Source organism: Macaca nemestrina, chromosome 4 (genome assembly GCF_043159975.1).
Source record: "Macaca nemestrina isolate mMacNem1 chromosome 4, mMacNem.hap1, whole genome shotgun sequence".
Taxonomy (NCBI): domain Eukaryota; kingdom Metazoa; phylum Chordata; class Mammalia; order Primates; family Cercopithecidae; genus Macaca; species Macaca nemestrina.
The window spans coordinates 36,951,379-36,971,731 of NC_092128.1; the positions used below are offsets into that span (position 1 = coordinate 36,951,379).

General features: G+C 36.0%; 1 protein-coding gene across 1 annotated transcript in view; it reads left to right on the forward strand.

The window, feature by feature from the left end:
* The window catches only part of LOC105475252 (aminoadipate-semialdehyde synthase), a 69,317-nt gene that overhangs the window by 23,856 nt on the left and 25,108 nt on the right, over positions 1 to 20,353 (forward strand). Inside the window, exons 5-13 of the mRNA XM_011730338.2 lie at positions 1,550 to 1,617; positions 1,726 to 1,872; positions 3,185 to 3,263; positions 3,379 to 3,506; positions 5,241 to 5,389; positions 6,759 to 6,881; positions 7,266 to 7,377; positions 18,906 to 18,965; positions 19,153 to 19,220. Of these exons, the coding sequence (XP_011728640.1) occupies positions 1,550 to 1,617; positions 1,726 to 1,872; positions 3,185 to 3,263; positions 3,379 to 3,506; positions 5,241 to 5,389; positions 6,759 to 6,881; positions 7,266 to 7,377; positions 18,906 to 18,965; positions 19,153 to 19,220 (934 nt within the window). The remainder of the gene's footprint in view (positions 1 to 1,549; positions 1,618 to 1,725; positions 1,873 to 3,184; positions 3,264 to 3,378; positions 3,507 to 5,240; positions 5,390 to 6,758; positions 6,882 to 7,265; positions 7,378 to 18,905; positions 18,966 to 19,152; positions 19,221 to 20,353) is intronic.

Sequence of the window (20,353 nt, forward strand, 5' to 3'; positions counted from 1 at the left end):
CATTTATAATAGCCTGGAAACAACCCAAATGATGAGCAGAGAAATCAGCTGAAATGGAAATGGGCAATTCTTCAGCAATAAAAAACTATACTGATACACACAAAATATGTATGAATCTCAAAAACATGGTGCTGAGTGAAAGCCGACACATTGTAAAAGAGTACAATTGACCCTTGAACAACATGAGTTTGAACTTCATGAGTCCGCTTATATTTACTGGATGCAAAATCCACCTTTACGGGGGGCCACCTTTTCATACAGGCAGGTGTCACAAGACTGACTGTGGGACTTGATTATGCCCAGATTTTGACATGTACAGGGATCTTAGAACCAACCGCCTGCGTACACTGAGAGGCTACTGCTTAAAATTTCATTTATATGTAAGTTTAGAAGTACCTAATCTATGCAGAGAGAAAGATCAGTAGTTGTGGAGACCAGGAGTTGGTGAAATACTCAGTATCTTGATCATGGTGGTAATAACACGGATGTGTATATTTGTTAATAGTTACCAAACTATACATTTTAAATGGGTGCATTATGTTGTATATAAACTATTTCTTTATATGTTGACTTTTGAAAAATGATAAAAGAAAATTTGGTAGGGATGTGTGTCCGGGGTGAGGATGGGGAATGGAGGAGCATGGAAAGTTCTTTCCTAAAAAGAATAAGGAAAGAATCGATGCTGAGGTCTTTGCTACAGGCATGCTGAATTTTAGCTTTCTGAAGAACATCCAAATTGAGACAGACTTAAGAAGGTGGCTGGCTAAGTTTTGAAATCAAAAGAAAGATCTGTTTTGGAGAGACAGACTTGAAGTCATCTGTATATAGACAGTACTTGAAATTTAGGACTGGATGAGATTCCCTAAGGGACAAATGTAGATGTGGAAGAGAATAGAGCCCAGGACATAATCTTGAGGGTGAATAACATAAAAGGAGTTGCCACAGGAAGAGGATCCTACAGAAAGGTAGGATTAAAAATTTCAAGTTGGGATGCTGAGGGGCACTCTTTGTTTCAACAAAGAAGAGGTCTGCATTGCCAAGTACTTCTGACCTGATCTACAATGTGTCCACTGCATTTAGCTATTTAGGTCAATAAATAGATGATGGGAGCCTTAGGGTTAACGGTGACTGTTTTTGTTTGTTCATTTGCTTTTGGTATGGGAGGCATAGGAGCATGTTTAAATGCTGATAAGAATGAAGCAATAGGGAAGCATAGTGAAGAGAGTAACTCAGTAATAAATTCTTTGGGAGGCAGGAAGGGGTGGGATCTGGAGCCAATGTGGAGAGATTAGCCTTAGATAAGAAGAGGAACATTCATCCTATTTTATCAGGATTGAAGGTGGAAGGAATAGGTGGGGATGCATTTGGGTTAGTGCATTTGATGGCAGAAAGTTGAGAGGATGGATAAGATCTACTGAGGCCTCTTCTAAATCTGAGATGCTGTGATCTGTGCTTCTGCAGGGCACCATACAGGTTGGAGAATGGGCAGAGAGAACAGCTTAAATTCTTCCCAACTAATAGTCTTTCTATTGGTCTGATTCTGTAACAGGGATGATCAACATTTTACATGGAATGGGTTTAAGGCTCCTTGCTTTGGGACATCACACACCTTTTATGGTGAGAGATGTTTATTTTGCTTATTTTTTTGAAAACACATCTCACACCTTAAGAATAAAAAAATGCTGAGCTGGTGGACTAACTTGAGTTGTGTATGTTTGTTTTCAGCACATTGGCATGGCTCATAACTACAGGAATAGCAGTCAGGCTGTGCAAGCTGTTCGTGATGCTGGCTATGAAATATCTTTGGGTTTGATGCCTAAGTCAATAGGGCCCTTAACATTTGTGTTCACAGGAACTGGTAATGTTTCTAAGGTAAGTTTTACCTGACTTCCTTTTGTAAAACAATCCAAAACTGTGAAACTAACCCAAATGATGCGGGCAGGCATTTTGTGGGTATTTCAAATGGACTGAATGAAGATTCTTTTTTTGGCACTTTTCTTACCAACGTATTTTTCTCATAGTGAAAAGTAGTAATGATCCAAATATGTGTGTGTGTGTATATATATGTGTGTGCGTGTGTGTGTGTATGTGTAAGTGTATATGTGCGTATATCTATACACACATACATGCACACATACAGTTTTTAGTTTATTGCTAGCTACCTGAGTCTTGGAATACTCTTTCTTCCTTTCTTTTTCCTTTTTTAAAAGAGATAATTTGGCCAGGCACGGTGGCTCACGCCTATAATCCCCGTACTTTGGGAGGCTGAGGCAGGCGGATCACCTGAGGTCAGGAGTTTGAGGCCAACCTGGCCAATATGGTAAAACACCATCTACACCAAAAATACAAAAATTAGCCAGGCCTGGTGGTGCACACCCATAATCCCAGCTACTAAAGAGGCTGAGGCAGGAGAATCGCTTGAACCCGGGAGGCAAAGGTTGCAGTGAGCCGAGATCGCACCACTGCACTCCAGCCTGGGTGACAGAGCGAGACTCCATCTCAAAATAAAATAAAATAAATAAGATAATTCATTGTTAATAGTGTAAAGGTCTGTTCTGAGGGTGATCTATTTTACCTCTATCACCAAAACGTCCATGAGTTTGAAAGTGACCTCACGATGTCCATTTTTTAAGACTACTTGGAGTTTTGCAAAAAAGAGGTTAGGAAAATTCATTTAAGACTGGAATTCATAATTTCTTCCTTCTCTGGTGGTTTTAAGAATGTGTTTGTAATCCCCTATAGAAACTTGTAATTGTAAAATAATTCCTTCTTCAAAGAAAATATTTTACAAATAGGATATCATTCATATTATATTGTGAGGTAAGCATCCGATTATTTCTTTTGTAGGGAATATAGTTTCCCCATTTGGAATAATTTCTGCAATGGATCTAAAATAAATGGAAATATTTTTGCCCTCATTTCTAAACACTCTTATTGATACTGAGTAGCTTAATAAAAAAGAAAAAAATTAAAGCCCCTTCTAAGTGTGCTGTTCAAACAGGAATAAAAACTAGCTAGCAGACTTGTTGTAAGCAGCTCATCTATATTTCTGTGTTGCATTCCTGGTTGTAGGGAAGGCAAGTGGAGCTGTATAATTGTTGGGAAAGTGATCAGATCTTTGAAGAAAACCATGTTGGTTCTTTTTCTATTGATGTTTGGATTTTTACTCGTGTGTTATTTGTAGGGAGCCCAAGCAATCTTTAATGAGCTACCTTGTGAATATGTGGAGCCCCATGAATTAAAAGAAGTTTCCCAAACAGGAGGTAAAGGACAGGGGATGACTAACTTTTAATGTTTTTAATAGTCTGTGTTATATTTTATCACCATAAATTTTCATTATTTGTCACCCACTTTACTAATTTCTTTCTCCTTTGCAAGACCTCAGAAAAGTGTATGGGACGGTGTTAAGTCGTCATCATCATCTTGTCAGGAAAACAGATGGTGTGTATGATCCTGCAGAGTATGACAAACATCCTGAGCGCTACATAAGTCGTTTTAATACTGATGTGAGTATCATGTTCAGCTTTTAAGTTGGTTGCTTATGATACAGTGTAGGTAGGCAATTTTCAAGGAGAGAAATTATAAATTATACATTGGCTTTCGGTTTTCCTGTTGTGAGTCCTTTGGGTACCATGAGTTGGCCTTTGGAGCTATCATCTTTTAGGGGTATTTGGAGTAGTCTTGCTTTGTGCTTTTGGTGGTTTCTGTGGATATACTCTTTGTTTCACTGTCTCCATTTCTGCTTCAGGTCTGCATGTGACCAATAGCTCTAAGCCATTTCCTGTGGGTTACTGTTTTCTATGTTTGTCCTGGACTAGTTAGCACTGTGGGCAGAGCACAATGCCTATGACGTTTGGTCTCAACATGGCCACAAATTACAACCATAATCTCAACCAGCAATCCTGAAATACATGCCATTGTTTACGGGGAGTGAGGGTGAAATAGTGTGCCTACATAAGTGCAGACCACCCCTACTGTATGAAAAAGCTATTATACTTACAAATCAAATCCTTCGATGGGACACACTGGCTTTATCTTTTAAGAAATAAAATATATTTGTGTGTTCTATAGTCATTGGCCATGCGACAATCTTCCCCCAGATAAACTAACAAACCAAAAAATAGATAAAACAAAAAAGGCATGCATTTATTGTGAAAAAGAATGCTTTAAATAATTTTAAATATGTTTGACCAACATAGCATTTTCAGATTCTGGTATGAAGTTTAGTCCTTATATCATGCAGGGCATGTTAGAGAGAACTCTTACCTTCTGCTTGAGATGTTTGAAGAAGAAAAATTATGAACGTAGTTTCAAACTGAAAAATTTTGAATCTAAGAAATCTTTATTCCTTTTCATTTCCCCAATCACCGAAGTATTGGTGATTGGACACATCCTAAAACTGATACTGACCTAGTTGCCATGTATGCATGTATGTAGCATATTGCTCCATAGAGCTTACAGATGTTATCCGATTTAATCTTCACAGCATTCCTTTGAGGAATGGGGTGTGCATTATCCCCATCTGGCAGGTAAGAAAAATAGAGTGCAGGGAAGTTGAGGTAGCATGATTTAGGTCATACCCTACTGCTAGTAGAGCTGGAAATATAATTTTAGGTCCACTGTTTTTTGTTTTTTGTTTTGTTTTGTTTTGTTTTGTTTTTGTCCTTTCATTTTTCTTTGGCATGCGATACATTATAGAATGAACATAATAATGACTTTTTTTTTTTTGAGACGAAGTCTGTCTGTTGCCCAGGCTGGAGTTCAGTGGCGCAATCTCAGCTCACTGCAAGCTCCGCCTCCTGGGTTCACGCCATTCTCCTGCCTCAGCCTCCTGAGTAACTAGGACTACAGGTGCCTCCACCACACCTGGCTAATTTTTTGTATTTTTAGTAGAGACGGGATTTCACCATGTTAACCAGGATGGTCTCGATCTCCTGACCTCATGATCCACCCGCCTCGGCCTCCCAAAGTGCTGGGATTATAGGCGTGAGTCACTGGGCTCAGCCAATAATGTATTTATAGTCATATATTGCTCTGTCATGGGGTAATTCTACACTGAAATCTGGGTGGCTATTTATTATCTTTGCCTCAAAAGATGGACACTGACATGGACAATAAGTAAATCAATTAGAAGTTACATTTAATTATTTCTCATAGACTTTCCTGATAGCTCTCTTTCACTATACTATATTAAAATAGGTTATTTTTCTATTTTCTTGAACCTGGAACTTGCATTACAGATTGCACCCTATACAACTTGCTTAATTAATGGAATCTACTGGGAACAAAACACTCCTCGCCTCCTAACCCGCCAAGATGCTCAGAGTCTCCTGGCTCCAGGCAAGTTCTCAGCTGCTGGTGTGGAAGGCTGCCCTTCATTACCACACAAGTAAGGACTCTACTTCAGCAACGATGGTAGTTTTGACCAGCTGCTTCCATTATTAGAGGATCAAAGAACGTAATGTCCCCACCTATCACAGGACTTGATTTCTAATGACTACTTCTCTGCCTTATCTTTCTTGACCTCTTGGCAGTAGTCGACACTGTTAACCATCCTTCCTTCTTTTTAAAAAAATTGTATTGTATATATTTATTTTCAGAGATGGGGTCTTGTTATATTTCCCAGGCTGGTCTAAATCTCTGGGTCCCAAGCAGACCTCCTGCCTTGGCCTCCCAAGGTGCTGGGATTATAGGCATGAGCCACCATGCTCAGCCCATCCCCAGTTGTTGAAACACTCTTCTTTTGCCTTCTGTGATGCCCCATGCCACTCTGAAACTATTTCCTCAGAGAAGTCTTCTCTTACTCCTCCATTTTCATCTCTATCTCTAGTCTGGTACTCTGTTTTTTGTTTTGAAATTCCTCATTTATTTTCTCGTGTTTATGATTTTTCTCCCTCTTCCTAGAACTTAATCTCCTTAAGGATAGGGGGTCTGTTTCTCTTGGCCATAAGCACCTAGTATGTTGCCTGATATATAATAGACATTGAAATAATTATTAAATATTGAATGAATTAATGACTAAATATTTGTGGAAGAGTAAAAGATATGTTTGCTTTTCTAGGCATGTAACTGGCATCAAGTAAATGCCAAGGGAATGCTAGGAGCAACAACATCACTGGGGTTTAGAAGAAAGCAGAAGCATTGAGCTCAGCAAACCTTAAAGGGAGGAATGAGGAGAACAAGAATTCCAAGTGAAAGGATTGGTGCTTAATAAATATGGAGCTACCAAAGCATATTTAGGGTGCTGAATGTGTCAGTCTAGCTCTGCATTGGTTCATGTATGCAAGTGGTAATTGGAGATTGGGCAGAAAAATTAGAGTCAACCTTTTGAATACTGGACTGAGACTTTTGTTCATAATTCTAGAGATTTCTGTGTAACCACATGTAAAACTATACAGTACTAAGCAGGGTGGAGGTAGCATAATTGAACCTTTCTGAGTTATTTAGGGATAGCTAACTATGTTAACTTTAGTCTCTTAATGATTTTTCTAGGAAAGCAATGTTCTGCTTTTATTTCCTTTTTTCTTTTCTTTTCTTTCTTTTTTTTTTTTTTTGTGCAGACTAAAACTCATACTGGGAAGATTCTCTGTATCACAGAACAGTGCAGAATCCTGAAGAATGAGCTATAGGAAAAAGACCCCAAAAGCCTGGGAAATATTTAGGATCCGTGTTGAAAATTGTTCTGAACTCCTTTTTTTTAGTCTTGTTGGAGACTTCAGAATTTCATCCTCTCATCTAAGTATTGATGTTATTTTCAGACTTGTGGCAATATGTGACATTTCAGCTGACACAGGAGGGTCTATAGAGTTTATGACTGAGTGTACAACAATAGAGCGTCCCTTTTGCATGTATGATGCAGACCAGCATATTATTCATGACAGGTGAGTTTGCTAAAGTTGTTAGATGATATTTATCACTTAGTTACATAGATATACTACTCTAAAATGCTTAATATTTTACCTCTTTATGAAGCTATGAAAATTTGCAGAGATATACTCAAATATACTAAAATTAGGTTAAAAAAACATGCAAATTTGAACACACACACACACAAAGACACACACACACACACATATATTTAAATGGGAGACGGGTTGCTGAAGAAGGAAAATGTTTGGTTTGAAAAGTTTTGTTTATTTTTGCATGTACTTTTATACAAAATTACAAATGATAATGAAGCAAATATAACGAAGTAGACATCTGGAAAAGTCAGAACTTACAAATAATGTTTTGTGCTTCTGAATAAACCACATTGCTTCTCTTAGTGTTGAAGGCTCAGGGATCCTGATGTGTTCCATTGACAATTTGCCAGCACAGCTCCCAATTGAAGCTACAGAATGCTTTGGAGACATGCTTTACCCTTATGTTGAAGAAATGGTAAGCAGACTGGTAATATCAGTAACAACTCTGTGGCTTTAAATAGAATAATGGAGTAATTCTGTGAATGTTCTGGTCTTCTGTATCTAAGAAATCTGTTGTAAAATGAAATGCCCGCCCTTCCCTGAAATACTTACTGATACTATTTTATTTGACATGTTCTGCTTACATGTCTCTTGGGGCATATGATGATATCACTGCCTTCATGCTTAATTACAATTATATCTCTTTCCCATTATAGGTATTTTATTAAGAATGTTAACCATGTGTGAGATAAAACATGCCTTATTTTTAATTATTTGCCATCTATGTCAGTTCATATTGGGGCACTCTTATTGTGCCATAATAACTAGATCTGAAAAATTAGAAATATAGAACGTTTTATTGGGTTCTGGTCACTAATGGTTAAGTGACAGCTTATGTTGAGGTCATGTATTTTTCTTCTGTGATCAGTGAATAGCTAATGAAATACCATGTTATCTAAATTCCATTTTGTTTATCAAAGAAAATTTTTCTTATTTCAGTTTTTATCCTAAGCATTCATAGCCTTCCTGCTTTATTTTTATTTCAGAATGTCTGCCTCTGCCAATGATTTCAATATAAAGAATGGCTCTTGCTCTTTTCATCTATATCTTCCCTCATAAGCTCTCACATTAAAATAGAACAATAGTTAGTGGGGCAAGAGTAAATGAAATTTCCAGTCTGTGATCTTCTTTTCTTTCAAACGGTATTCCATTTTGACCCTTTCTTTTTCCTATTGGAATATGTCAACAGGGAGATGTAGCAGGCCTGACAAAATGCAGGCAGCAGACACTGTCATGGTTAGACATATTGCACCTACTATGTGCAGGAAGTGTTCAAAGTACTAAATATATTTTAATTTTAAGTACTCATGAGAACCATATTAGGTAAGTACCATCATTATATCCGTTTTACACATTATAAAACAAATACAGAGAAGTTAAGGACGTGTTGCTGATGCAGTCAGTACCGGATCTGCAATGTGTCTGGAGTTGGTGCTGAGGGATTAAAGAAGCAGGAGAAGGAGAGTACAAATGCCAGGCTTTGCTGGAGACATCAACTTGCTTTATGGCCTTGAGCAGGGCACTCACTTCCTTTCTGAGCCTCAGATATTTCATCTGTAACGTGAGGTGGTTGTAATGAACATATAATCTTATTTTATTTTATTTTATTTATTTATTTTTTGAGACAGAGTCTCACCCTGTTGCCCAGGCTGGAGTGCAGTGACGCAATTGTGGCTCACTGCAACCTCCACCTCCCAGGTTCAAGCGATTCTTCCTGCCTCAGCCTCCCGAGTAGCCGGGACCACAGGTGCGTGTCACCACGCCTGGCTAATTTTTTGTAGTTTTTAGTAAAGACGGGGTTTCACCATGTTGACCAGGCTAGTCTTGAACTCCTGACCTCATGATCCACCTGCCTTGGCCTCCCAAATGCTGGGATTACAGGCGTGAGCCACCATGCCCAGCCATGAATACATAATCTTAACAGTTTTTCCACTTTTAAAATTTTATAACGGTAAATGTTTAAGTGGCCAAACTGTATGTGTATAAAAAATGCAATAATATATTTACCAAGATGTTTACCATTTTTGATGTTCTTCATTCATTTCCCTTTGGCATCATTTCCCTGCCAACTGAATAACTTAATTTATCACTTCTTATAGTACAGGTTTGCTGGTGACAGATTCTCTGAGTTGTCCTTTATCCGAAAATGTCTTCATATTCTCTATTCTGCTAATCAGACTTTTCTGTGCATTTTTAATTTCCAATGTTCTATTTTCAGTTCTAGAATTTCCGTTGGGTTCCTTTTTAAAAACTTCATTTTGGTATTTTGTCTTTCTCTGCAGAGAGTTTCTATCTTTTCATTAATTATGAGTGTATTTTTCGTTATTGCATGGAACATAGTTATAAAAACCACTTTACAATCTTTATCTCATACTTCCAACTTTCTGGGTCAATTTGCGGTTGGACTTTATTGTCTTTTCCCTTGAGAATTGATCATAGTCTTCTGGTTTTCATAGATTGAATAATTCTGGATTATGGCCTGGATGATGTGGATATTATATACGTTTATCAAATGCATTTTCTGTATTCATTGAGAAGATCATTTTTTCCTTTTCTCTGTTAATATGTGAATTTTGTCAGTTGGTTTTCCAATATCAAACTAACTTCACATTCTTAGGATAAATCCAACTTGGTTGTATGTTAGCCGTTTATTTATGACTAAGTTCAGGTTGCTAAGGAATATACCAAAATTTCTTAATCTATTTTACCATTGATAGACATTTGGGGTTGTTTTCTTTTTGGGACTTTTACTAATAATTCTACTATAAAGATTTTTGACATGTGTTTTGAGATATATATATATGTATCTCCCCATTATTTTGTTGAGTTTGTACATAAATTTATCTTGTTTAGGATTATTAACATCTATGTTCATTAGAGAGTTTTATCTATAACTTTATTTTATTATCAGGTCTTTGTCAGGTTTGGATATTAAGGTTATGTTGGCCTTAAAACAAGTTAGAGAGTATTTCCTTATTTTTGGTCTCAGGAACATTTTACATGAGATTACTGTTAGTTCTACTTGATACAATTCATTAGCAAAACGATTTGGGTTGGTAGCATTTTTGTTTGTTTCTTTTTTGTTTGGTTTTAAGGGTGAGTTTTAAAATTATAGGTTACATTTTATTTAAAAACTTAAGAATGTTCAGACTTTTATTTTTCTTCTGTCAATTTTGGTATGCTTATTTTCTAGGAATTTATATTTCATCTAAGTTGTAAACTTTATTGTCACAATATTTTTTTAGTAATAATCTTATTAACTCTTTAACAGATTCTGTAGGGATTTCTCTTTTTCCTGATGTTGTTCGGGTATGCCTTCTGTTTTTTCTTAATCTATTTTACCTGGAACTGATGAATTTTATTAGTCATCTCAAAAAATCAGTTCAACTTTGGTGATCATCTCTATTTTATATCATTTTCTATTTTCTTAATTTATAATCTTACCTTTACTATATTCTTTATTTTACTTTATTGAGAGCTTAGTTAACCTTTCTTTTCATAACTTCTTACAATAGTGCTTAGGTAATTATTTTTCTGTGTTTCTCTTTAGCAATATATGCATTTTAAAGCTATTAGATTTGATTTGAGTATGGCCCATTTTTGATTGTATTATTTGTTGTTTTGTTATTGAGTTCTTTGACTTTCTTGTATATTCTGGGTATTACTTCCTTGTGAGATGTATGGTTTGCAAATACTTTCTCCCATTCTGTTGTTTCTTTACTCAATTGATTTTTTGTTTGCTTGTTTGTTTTGCTGTGCAGAAGCTTTTTAGTTTGATGTAATTCCATTTGTCTATTTTTGGGTTTTGTGCTTGTGCTTTTGAGTTCTTATCCAAAAAATTCTTAACCAGGTCAATGTCATGAAGCATTTCCCCTATGTTCTGTTTTTTTTTTTTTTTTTTTTTTTCCTCCTAGGAGTTTCATAGTTTTAGGTCTTCCATTAAAGTGTTTAATCCATTTTGAGTTTTTTCAATATGATGAGAAATAGGGCGTCTAGTTTTATTCTTCTGAATGTAGATATCCAATTTTCCCAGCACCATTTATTGAAGAGACTCTTCTTCCCAAAGTGTTTGTTCTTGACACTTTTCTCCAAAACTGGTTGGATATAGATGTATGGATTTCTTTCTGGGCTTGCTTTTCTGTTCAATTGGTTTATATGTCTGCTGTTATGCCAGTACCATGCTGTTTTAGTTACTATAGCTTTGTGGTATATTTTGAAGTCAGGTAGTGTGATGCCTCCAGTTTCGTTGTTTTTGCTAAAGATTGTGTGATGATTTGAGGTCTTTTGTGATTTCATAGTAGTTTTAGGATTTTCTTTTCTATTTCTGTGAAGATTGTCTTTTTTTTTTTTTTTTTTTTTTTGATAAGGATTGCCCTGAATTCGTAGATTGCTTTGGGTAGTATGGGCATTTTAAAATATAAATTCTTCCAATCCATGAACATGGGAATATCTTTACATTTGTTTTTGTTTTCTTCAATGTCTTTCATCAATGTTTTACAGTTTTTAGTGTAGAGATCTTTCGTTTCCTTGGTTAAATTTATTCTTACGCATCTTATTTTTATTGTGGCTATTGGAAATGGGATTTTTTTTTCAGATTGTTTACTGTTGGCATATATAAATGCTACTAATTTTTGTATGTTGGTTTTGTATTCTGCAACTTTACTAAATTTGTTTATCAGTTCTAACAGTGTTTTGATGGAGCCTTTAGGGTTTTCTATATATAAGATTTTGTCATCTGCAAACAAGGACAATTTGACTTCCTGCTTTCCAATTTGGATGCCTTTGTTTTCTTTTTTTTTGCCTAGTTACACTGACTAGAACATCCAGTACTATGTTGAATAGTAGCATCCTTTTCTTGTTCTACATCTTAGAGAAAAAGCTTTCAATTTTTCGTGATTAGTATGATGTTAGCTGTGGGTTTGTCATGTATCTTTTATTATGTTGACATATGTACCCTCTATGCCTAATTTGATGAAAGTTTTTATCATAAAGTGATGTTGAATTTGTCAAATACTTTTTTTCAGTTTCATGGAATAATCACATGGTTTTTGTCCCTCATTCTGTTAATATGATAAATTATGTTTATTAATTTGCATATGTTGAACCATCCTTGCACCCCTGGAATGAATCCCATTTATTATGGTGAATGCTCTTTTAAATATGCTGTTAAATTTGATTTTCTAGTATTTTGTTGAAAATTTTTGCATCTATATTCTTTAGGGATATTGGCCTGAAGCTTACATTTTTTGTTATGTCCTTGTCTGATTTTGGTATCACATTAACACTGGCCTCATATAATTAGTTTGGAAGAATTTCCTCCTCCTTGATATTCTGGAATAGTTTGAGAAGAATTGGTGTTAATTCTTCTTTAAATGTTTGGTAGAGTTCAGTAGTGAAACCATCAGGTCCTGGGCTTTTCTTTGATGGGAGACTTTTTATTACTGATTCAATCTCACTGCCTGTTATTGATTCGTCTATTCAGATTGTTTATTTTTTTCTGGTTCAATCTTGGTAGGTTGTAATTGTCCAGGAATTTGTCCATTTCTTCTAGGTTTTCCAATTTGTTTGCATATCATTGTTCATAATGCTCTCTTATGATCCTTTGTATTTCTGTGGTATCAGTTGTAATGTCTCCTTTTTCATCTGTGTGTGTGTGTGTTTGTCTTTTTGAGTTGTGGATGATATATTATGCAATATTGTTGCAGAAGCTAATACGTACTTAAAAAAAAACCTTTTAGGTTCAGGGGTACATGTGCAGGTTTGTTCTTAGGTAAACTTGTGTCACAAGGGGTGGATGTACAGATTATTTCATCACCAGGGTATTAAGCCTAGTACCCAATAGTTATTTTTTTCTGCTCCTCTCCCTTCACCCTCAGGAAGGCCCCAATGTGTGTTGTTCCCCTCTATGTGTCCATATGTCCTCATCATTTAGCTCCTGCTTATAAGGGAGAGCATTCAGTATTTGGTTTTCTGTTCCTGCATTAATTTGCTAAGGATAATGTCTTCTAGCTCTATCCATGTTCCTGCAAAAGACATGATGTCATTCTTTTTTATGGCTTCGTAGTATTCCATGGTGTACCACATATTCTTTATCCAGTCTATCATTTATAGGCATTTAGGTTGTGTCCATGTCTCTGCTATTTACAATAGCGCTCCAATGAGCACTCTTTACAACACTATGTGCGTGTGCATGTGTCCTTTTGATAGAACATTTTATATTCCTTTAGCTATATACCCAGTAATGGGATTGCTGGGTTGAAGAGTAGTTCTGTTTTCATCTCTCTGAGGAATTGCCACACTGCTTTCCACAAGGGTTGAACTGATTTATACTCCCACCAACAGTGTATAAGCATTCCTTTTTCTCCACAACCTCACCAACATCTGTTATTTTTTGACTTTTTAGTAATATCCATTCTGACTGGTGTGAGACGGTGTCTCATTGTGGTTTTGATTTGCATTTCTCTAATGATCAGTGATGTTGAATTTGTTTTCATATGCTTGTTGACTGCATGTATGTCTTCATTTGAAAAGTGTCTGTTCATGTCCTTTGCCCAGTTTTTAAGGGGGTTGTTTTTTCTTATAAATTTAAGTTTTTACAGAAGCCAGATATTAGACTTTTGTCAGATGCATAGTTTGCAAATATTTTCTCCCATTCTGTAGATTGTTTACTCTGTTGATAGTTTCTTTTGCTGTGCAGAAGCTCTTTACTTTAATTAGATCCCGTTTGTTGCAATTGTTTTTGGTTCTTCATCATGAAATCTTTGCCAGTTCCCATGTCCAGAATGGTTTTGCCTAGATCATCTTCCGGGGTTTTTAATTTTGAGTTTTACATTTCATTCTTTAATGCACTTTGAGTTTATTTACACCATTTTATATAGTGTAAGGAAGTGATCCAGATTTAATCTTCTGTATAGCTAGCCAGTTATCCCAGCACCATTTATTAAACAGGGAGTCCTTTCCTCATTGTTTGTTTTTGTCAGCTTTGTTGAAGATCAGATGGTTGTAGATGTGTGGTCTTATTTTTGAGCTCTCTATTCTGTTTTATTGGTCGTTGTTTCTGGTTTTTTACCAGTCTTATGCTGTTTTGGTTACTGTAGCCCTGTAATATACTTTGAAGTCAGGTAGCGTGATACCTCCAGCTCTGTTCTTTTTGCTTAGGATTGCCTTGGCTATTCAGCTTCTTTTTGGTTCCATGTGAATTTTAAAATAGTTTCTTTCTAGTTCTATGAAGAATGTCATGGGTAATTTGATAAGAATAGTATTGAATCTGTAAATTGCTTTGGGCACTATGGCCATTTTAATGACATTCATTACCCTTGAAAACTGGCAACAAGGATGCCCTCTCTCATCACTTGTATCCAGCATAGTATTGGAAGTCCTGGCCAGAGCAATCATGTAAGAGAAAGAAATAAAGAGCATTCAAATAGGAAGAGAGGAAGTCAAATTATCCCTTTTTGCAGATGACATGATTCTATATGTAGACAACCTATAGTCTTAGCCCAAAAATTAAGCTGATAAGCAATTTCAGCAAAGTTTCAGGATACAAAATCAACATACAAAAATCACTAGCATTCCAATACACCAACAACAGTCATCTGAAATTTTATTTATTTGAGTCTTTTCTCTTTTCTCCTTAGGCAGACTCGGGGCTTGTTGATTTTGTTTACCTTTTCAAACAAACTGTTTCATTGATCTTTTGTATTTTTTACGTCTCTGTTTTGTTTATGTCTTCTCTAACCATCGCTATTTCTTTGTGTCTACTAATTTTGGTTTCAGTTTGTTCCTGTTTTTCTTGTTTCTTGAGGTGCAACATTCGTTTATCTGAGATCTTTGTTCTTTTTTGAAATAGGCATTTCAACATTGCTATAAACTTGCTTCTGAGTACTGCTTTTGCTCTATCGCATAGCTTTTGGTAGGTTGTGTTTTCATTTTCATTTGTCTCTAGAAATTTTTAAATTTCCTTTTTAATTTCTCTATTGACTCCTTGATTGATGAGGAATATGTTGTTTAATTTGCATGTGTTTGTAGTTTCCAAAGTCTCTCTTGTTATTGATTTCTAGTGTCATACCATTGTGATCAGAAACAATACTTGATATGATTTCAGTTTTTTAAAAATTTGTTAAGATGTATTTTGTGGCCTACCATATGATCTATTCTGGAGAATGATCTATAAGTAGTAGAGAAGAATGTGTACACTGGTGCTACTGGATAAAACGTTCTATATTTATCTATTAGGTTCATTTTGTCTAAAGCACAGATCAATTCCAGTATTTTCTAATTAATTTCTTCCTGGTTGGTCTTTCCATTTTTGAAGGAGGGATATTGAAGTCTCCTACTATTATTGCTTTGGTATTTATTTTTTACCTTCATGTTGATTAATTAATATTTGCTTTATATGTTTAGGTGTTCCAATATTGAGAGAACATATATTTACAATTGCTATGTCTTCTTAATGACTTGAGCTCCTTAATAATGACTTTCTTTGTCTCTTGTGAAAATTTTTGAGTTAAGTTTTTTCTGTCTGGAATAAGTATTGTCCCTGTCCTCTGTTGGCTATTATTTGCATGGAATATCTTCTTTCATCCCCTTTGAGGGATGAAAGCCTATGTGCATTCTTAAGGTGAAAGTATGTCTCTTGTGGGCAGCATATAGTGAGAGTCTATTTTTTTTTTTTCTCCTTGCAACTTTTATTTTAGCTTCAGGGGGTACATGTGCAGTTTTTTTTTTTTTTTTTTTTTTTTTTTTTTTTTTTTGAGGCGGAGTCTTGCTCTGTCGCCCAGGCTGGAGTGCAGTGGCCGGATCTCAGCTCACTGCAAGCTCCGCCTCCCGGGTTCCCGCCATTCTCCTGCCTCAGCCTCCCGTGTAGCTGGGACTACAGGCGCTGCCACCACGCCCGGCTAATTTTTTTTTGTATTTTTAGTAGAGACGGGGTTTCACTGTGTTAGCCAGGATGGTCTCGATCTCCTGACCTCGTGATCCGCCCGTCTCGGCCTCCCAAAGTGCTGGGATTACAGGCTTGAGCCACCGCGCCCGGCCCATGTGCAGTTTTATTACATGGGTAAATTGCATGTCACTGGGATTTGGAGCACAAATAAATTCATCACTCAAGTAGTGAGCATAGTACCTGATAGGTAGTTTTTCAATTTTCACCCTCGTTCCATCCTCCACTCTCAAGTATACCCTGGTTTCTATTGTTCCCTTCTTCGTGTCCATGTATACTCAGTGTTTAGTTCCCACTTATAACTGAGAACATGTGGCATTTGGTTTTCTGTTCCTACAGTAATTTGCTTAGGATAATGGCCTTCAACTGATTCCAGATTGCTGCAAAGGTCATAGTTGCATTGTTTGTTTGTTTGTTTTTGAGGCAGTCTTGCTCTGTCACCCAGGCTTCTGTAGTGGCACCATGTCATCTCACAAACCTCCACCTCCTGGGTTCAAGCAATTCTCCTGCCTCAGCTTCCCCAATAGGTGGAATTACAGGTACCCACGACCAAGCCTGGCTAATGTTTGTATTTTTAGTAGACACAGCGTTTCACCATGTTGACCAGGCTAGTTTTGAAATTCTGACCTCAGGTGATCTGCCCACCTTGGCCTCTCAAAGTGCTGGGATTACAGGTGTGAGTCACTGTGCCTGGCCAATTTCATTCGTTTTTATGGCTGCATAGTATTCTATGATGTATATATACCACATTTTCTTTATCCAATTCACCACTGATAGGTATCAAGATTGATTCCATATCTTTGCTATTGTGACTAGTAGAGCTTTGTTTTTTTTAATCCGTTCAGCCACATATATATATGTATGTATACTATATATACACACACACACACTATATATATTTGTGTGTGTATATATATATAGTATACATACATACTATATATATTTCTTTTTTACCTTTCTGAGTTGGGTGCAACCAGTTAATGTTTTTTGATGTCACAATTTACATCTGTTTAGCTTACATATTTCTTGATACTTTATTGTAGCCATCATTATTTTGACTGTTGTGAATTTTAACTTTCATCTTAGAGTTATAAATACCTATCTTTTGCAGAGTGCCATAGTAGTATTGGGGTATTCTGGATTTGATTGTATATCTACCTTTACCAGTGAATTTTGTACTTTTATATGTTTGCATGTTAGTAATGTTATTTTTTTCTACTTGAAAAACTCCCTTAAGCATTTCTTATAGAGCAGCTCTAGTGGTGAAGAATTCCCTAAAGTTTTGCTTGTCTGGGAAAGGCTTTATTTCTTCTTTTTTTCTGAAGGACAGCTTTGCTGTGTATAGCATTTTTGACTGGCAGTTTTCTGTGCATCAGCACTTTGAATATATCATTCCATTCTCTCCTGGCCTGCAGGATTTCTACTGAGAAATCTGCTGATAGTTTAATGGAGATTCCCTTATATGTAGCATGATATTTTTATCTTGCTGCTTTTAACATCATTTTTCTTTGGTTTTTGACAGTAATTATAAAGGGACCTCTTTGGGTTGACTCTGGAGATTGTTGAGCTTCTTCATATACCTGGAGGTTCATCTGTCTTCCAAGGCTTGAAACATGTTATTTTTCATTTATCAAAAATTTATATTCATTAATTTTAAAGTTTTACATCTTTTTAAAAAGTTATCTATATTGTACCTTTATTTTTTGAATATATTAATCACAATTTAGAATCATTTTTGTTAATTCCATTACACTTCTTGGTTCTATTTATGTTCCCTGTTTTTTTCCTTGGTTTTTATGGTTTTCAGTAAATTCTTACCTTTCAATATATTTATTTATTTTTGGTTGAATGCTAGACATTGTGTATTCAAAACTTTAGAGATGACTCGAGGCTCCGGATATTGTGTGATTTTCCTCCAGATAATATATTCTTTGTTTTGGGCAGTGGGATAGACAAGGATAAAGGTTAGGAGAAATTCACCTAAATTCAGTTAGGATGAAGTAATTTAAATCTAGGTTTCAGTCCTTTGGAGAACTGACGTTTTTCAAATTACCATTTATTTTAGATACATGAAAACAATTTTCTATTTATTTTAATACACTAAATAAATTCTCTGTTACCAGCACCTTCTAGGTACATTTTTCTTGTTTTTAGTTGGGTGAGTGAGCTAGATCTTAACCCCTAGTTAGGGAGGAAAGACTGTCTCATTGGCCCTTCTCTGTCCACCAGAAGCAGCAATGCTAACTTATATGCCATTACTTCTTGGCAGTATGTTCAAGAATTGGGTTCTCTGAGAGGGACTAACTTATATACCCATTGCTTCTTGGCAGCATATTCAAGAGTTGGGTTCCTTGGGAGAAAAGAGGAGGACTAGAAGGTTGCTGAAATGTTAATATGAGACATCTTACTTTGTTGTCTCTGACTCAATTCTGCAAGATAACGTGAAGAGGATGTGCATGACTTTCAAGGTTCTACTCGGTCAAGTCACTTTTGCTACCACCTTTGAAATGCTGATGTATCTATACATATAACTACTAATACTGATCTGAGGGAGACCCCTTACTGCTGAGGTGGTGGCCTTGCTGAGTGGAAAACCTCATTCTCTACTCCTAATAGAACAACTTGAACTTTTGGAATGGAGTAGAGGCCCTTGAAGAGGGGACTATAGCTATAAAGCTTGTGAAGATATTTGGCAACGTGCTTAATACGATACATTTAACTGGTTGGAAAAGATAAGCTTTTTTGTGTTCACAGCAAGCAAAGATGATTATAATCCAATTTTAGTTTTAAAATTGGAACTTGTGCTGAAACACCATAGTCTTGTGCGTAGAGTTGATTGCTTGTAGAAGACTTCTATTAGCAGTCCCTTATACTCGGTGATCCTCAGAAAACTGTTTCTTAAATTCTTTTTTCCCTTGATTAATATTTTAATATGGATACAAACACCAAGAGGCCTTCTTTGCAGTGTCATTTATCTCTTACAAATCTCATTTTCCTTTCAGATATTATCAGATGCGACACAGCCTCTTGAAAGTCAGAATTTTTCTCCTGTGGTGAGAGATGTAAGTTATGAGAAGAATATTTTTTCATAAACGTGTTTTTTCTATTACCATTTTTGCTCTCTTCTCTCTCTCTCTCTCTCTCTCTCTCCATCTTTGCCATTCTGTCTCTTCTCTATCAGTCATGAGACCATGTTTGTAGGACTAAACTGTGGATACTAAAGAAATGTCTTGTGTCATATACATTTAGGCAGTGATTACATCCAACGGTACATTACCTGATAAATATAAATATATCCAGACACTCCGGGAGAGCAGGTAAGTATTGTTCAAATCCTCTTGTTTTATACATTTATTCTTATCTTGGAATTAATGAGCATTTTTTAATGCTTCAATGGGAGTTCTTAATATTAAGTTTGTACAATATATAAATTTTGATGATGTTTGAAAATGTAGGAAATCCAAACTAAGTGGCTGGCTGAAACCACTGTGACTGTTTCCCACTTAACAGTAGTATAGCATCATTTTGGCTTTCTAATAGCCTGTGTAGATGTATGGGTAAGCAAGCAAAAATCCAAAAGGATTGTCCTTCAGGTAGCTTCTTATTTTTCTCAGACTTTTTACACATGGTCATGCCTCAGTTATTTTTTCAAAGGAAAATGAGCACACTAGACTTTCTGTGGTGCTTTCAGTTTGGGTTTTAGTTGAGGATTTGGACTCTCTTTTGTTTAGTGTAGTGTTCAGGAAAGTGAATTCGTGATTACAAATTAAGAGAGTTGTGAATAAACAATTGATGGAAATAAGAGGTAGTTTTCTCCAGGGATTCTTATTAGGGGGAAGATGCCAAAAAGTAATGTAGCGAATCTACTCAAGAGGATCATTACTTTAGAAAGGTCTTTAGCTAAGGCCCTTGTTTCCTTAATTGATTTTACTACTTAAAGTTTGAAAACATTAATTTTATTTTTTTGGAATGTTCTGGTCTCCTCCAGCCAATTGCCTTTGATCTGTGTTTATATCTATTCTGCTGGTCTTTTCACATTAAAAAAGGAACCCATGTACTGAAGTCTCAGGAGAAACCAGAGCTGGGAAACAACACAACACAACACAATTGTCTTATCTTCTTTTTCAGTGGTTCTACCTACAAGCAGTAAACAAAGAGATCTGCCCAGATCAAGCGTGCTATAGTTAGGCCTTTTCCATATGTGCTGGTTTGATTATAGTTACTTTTTGATGTGTCAGTGAAATATTCTGGTGTAAGACACTAAGTATTTAATTTTTTTTCTTTGTGAATAAGAGAAGCTAGCTCTATAACCCTATAGGAGAATTTCTTACAGGTAAAACTTCACATCTGTTTGTTTTTCATAGCTCTATGTTTTGATTCTCATCATCCGATGGTCTTTTACACTACTGATACTAGTGACAAGTCTAACATGACTGGTCATGATGATATC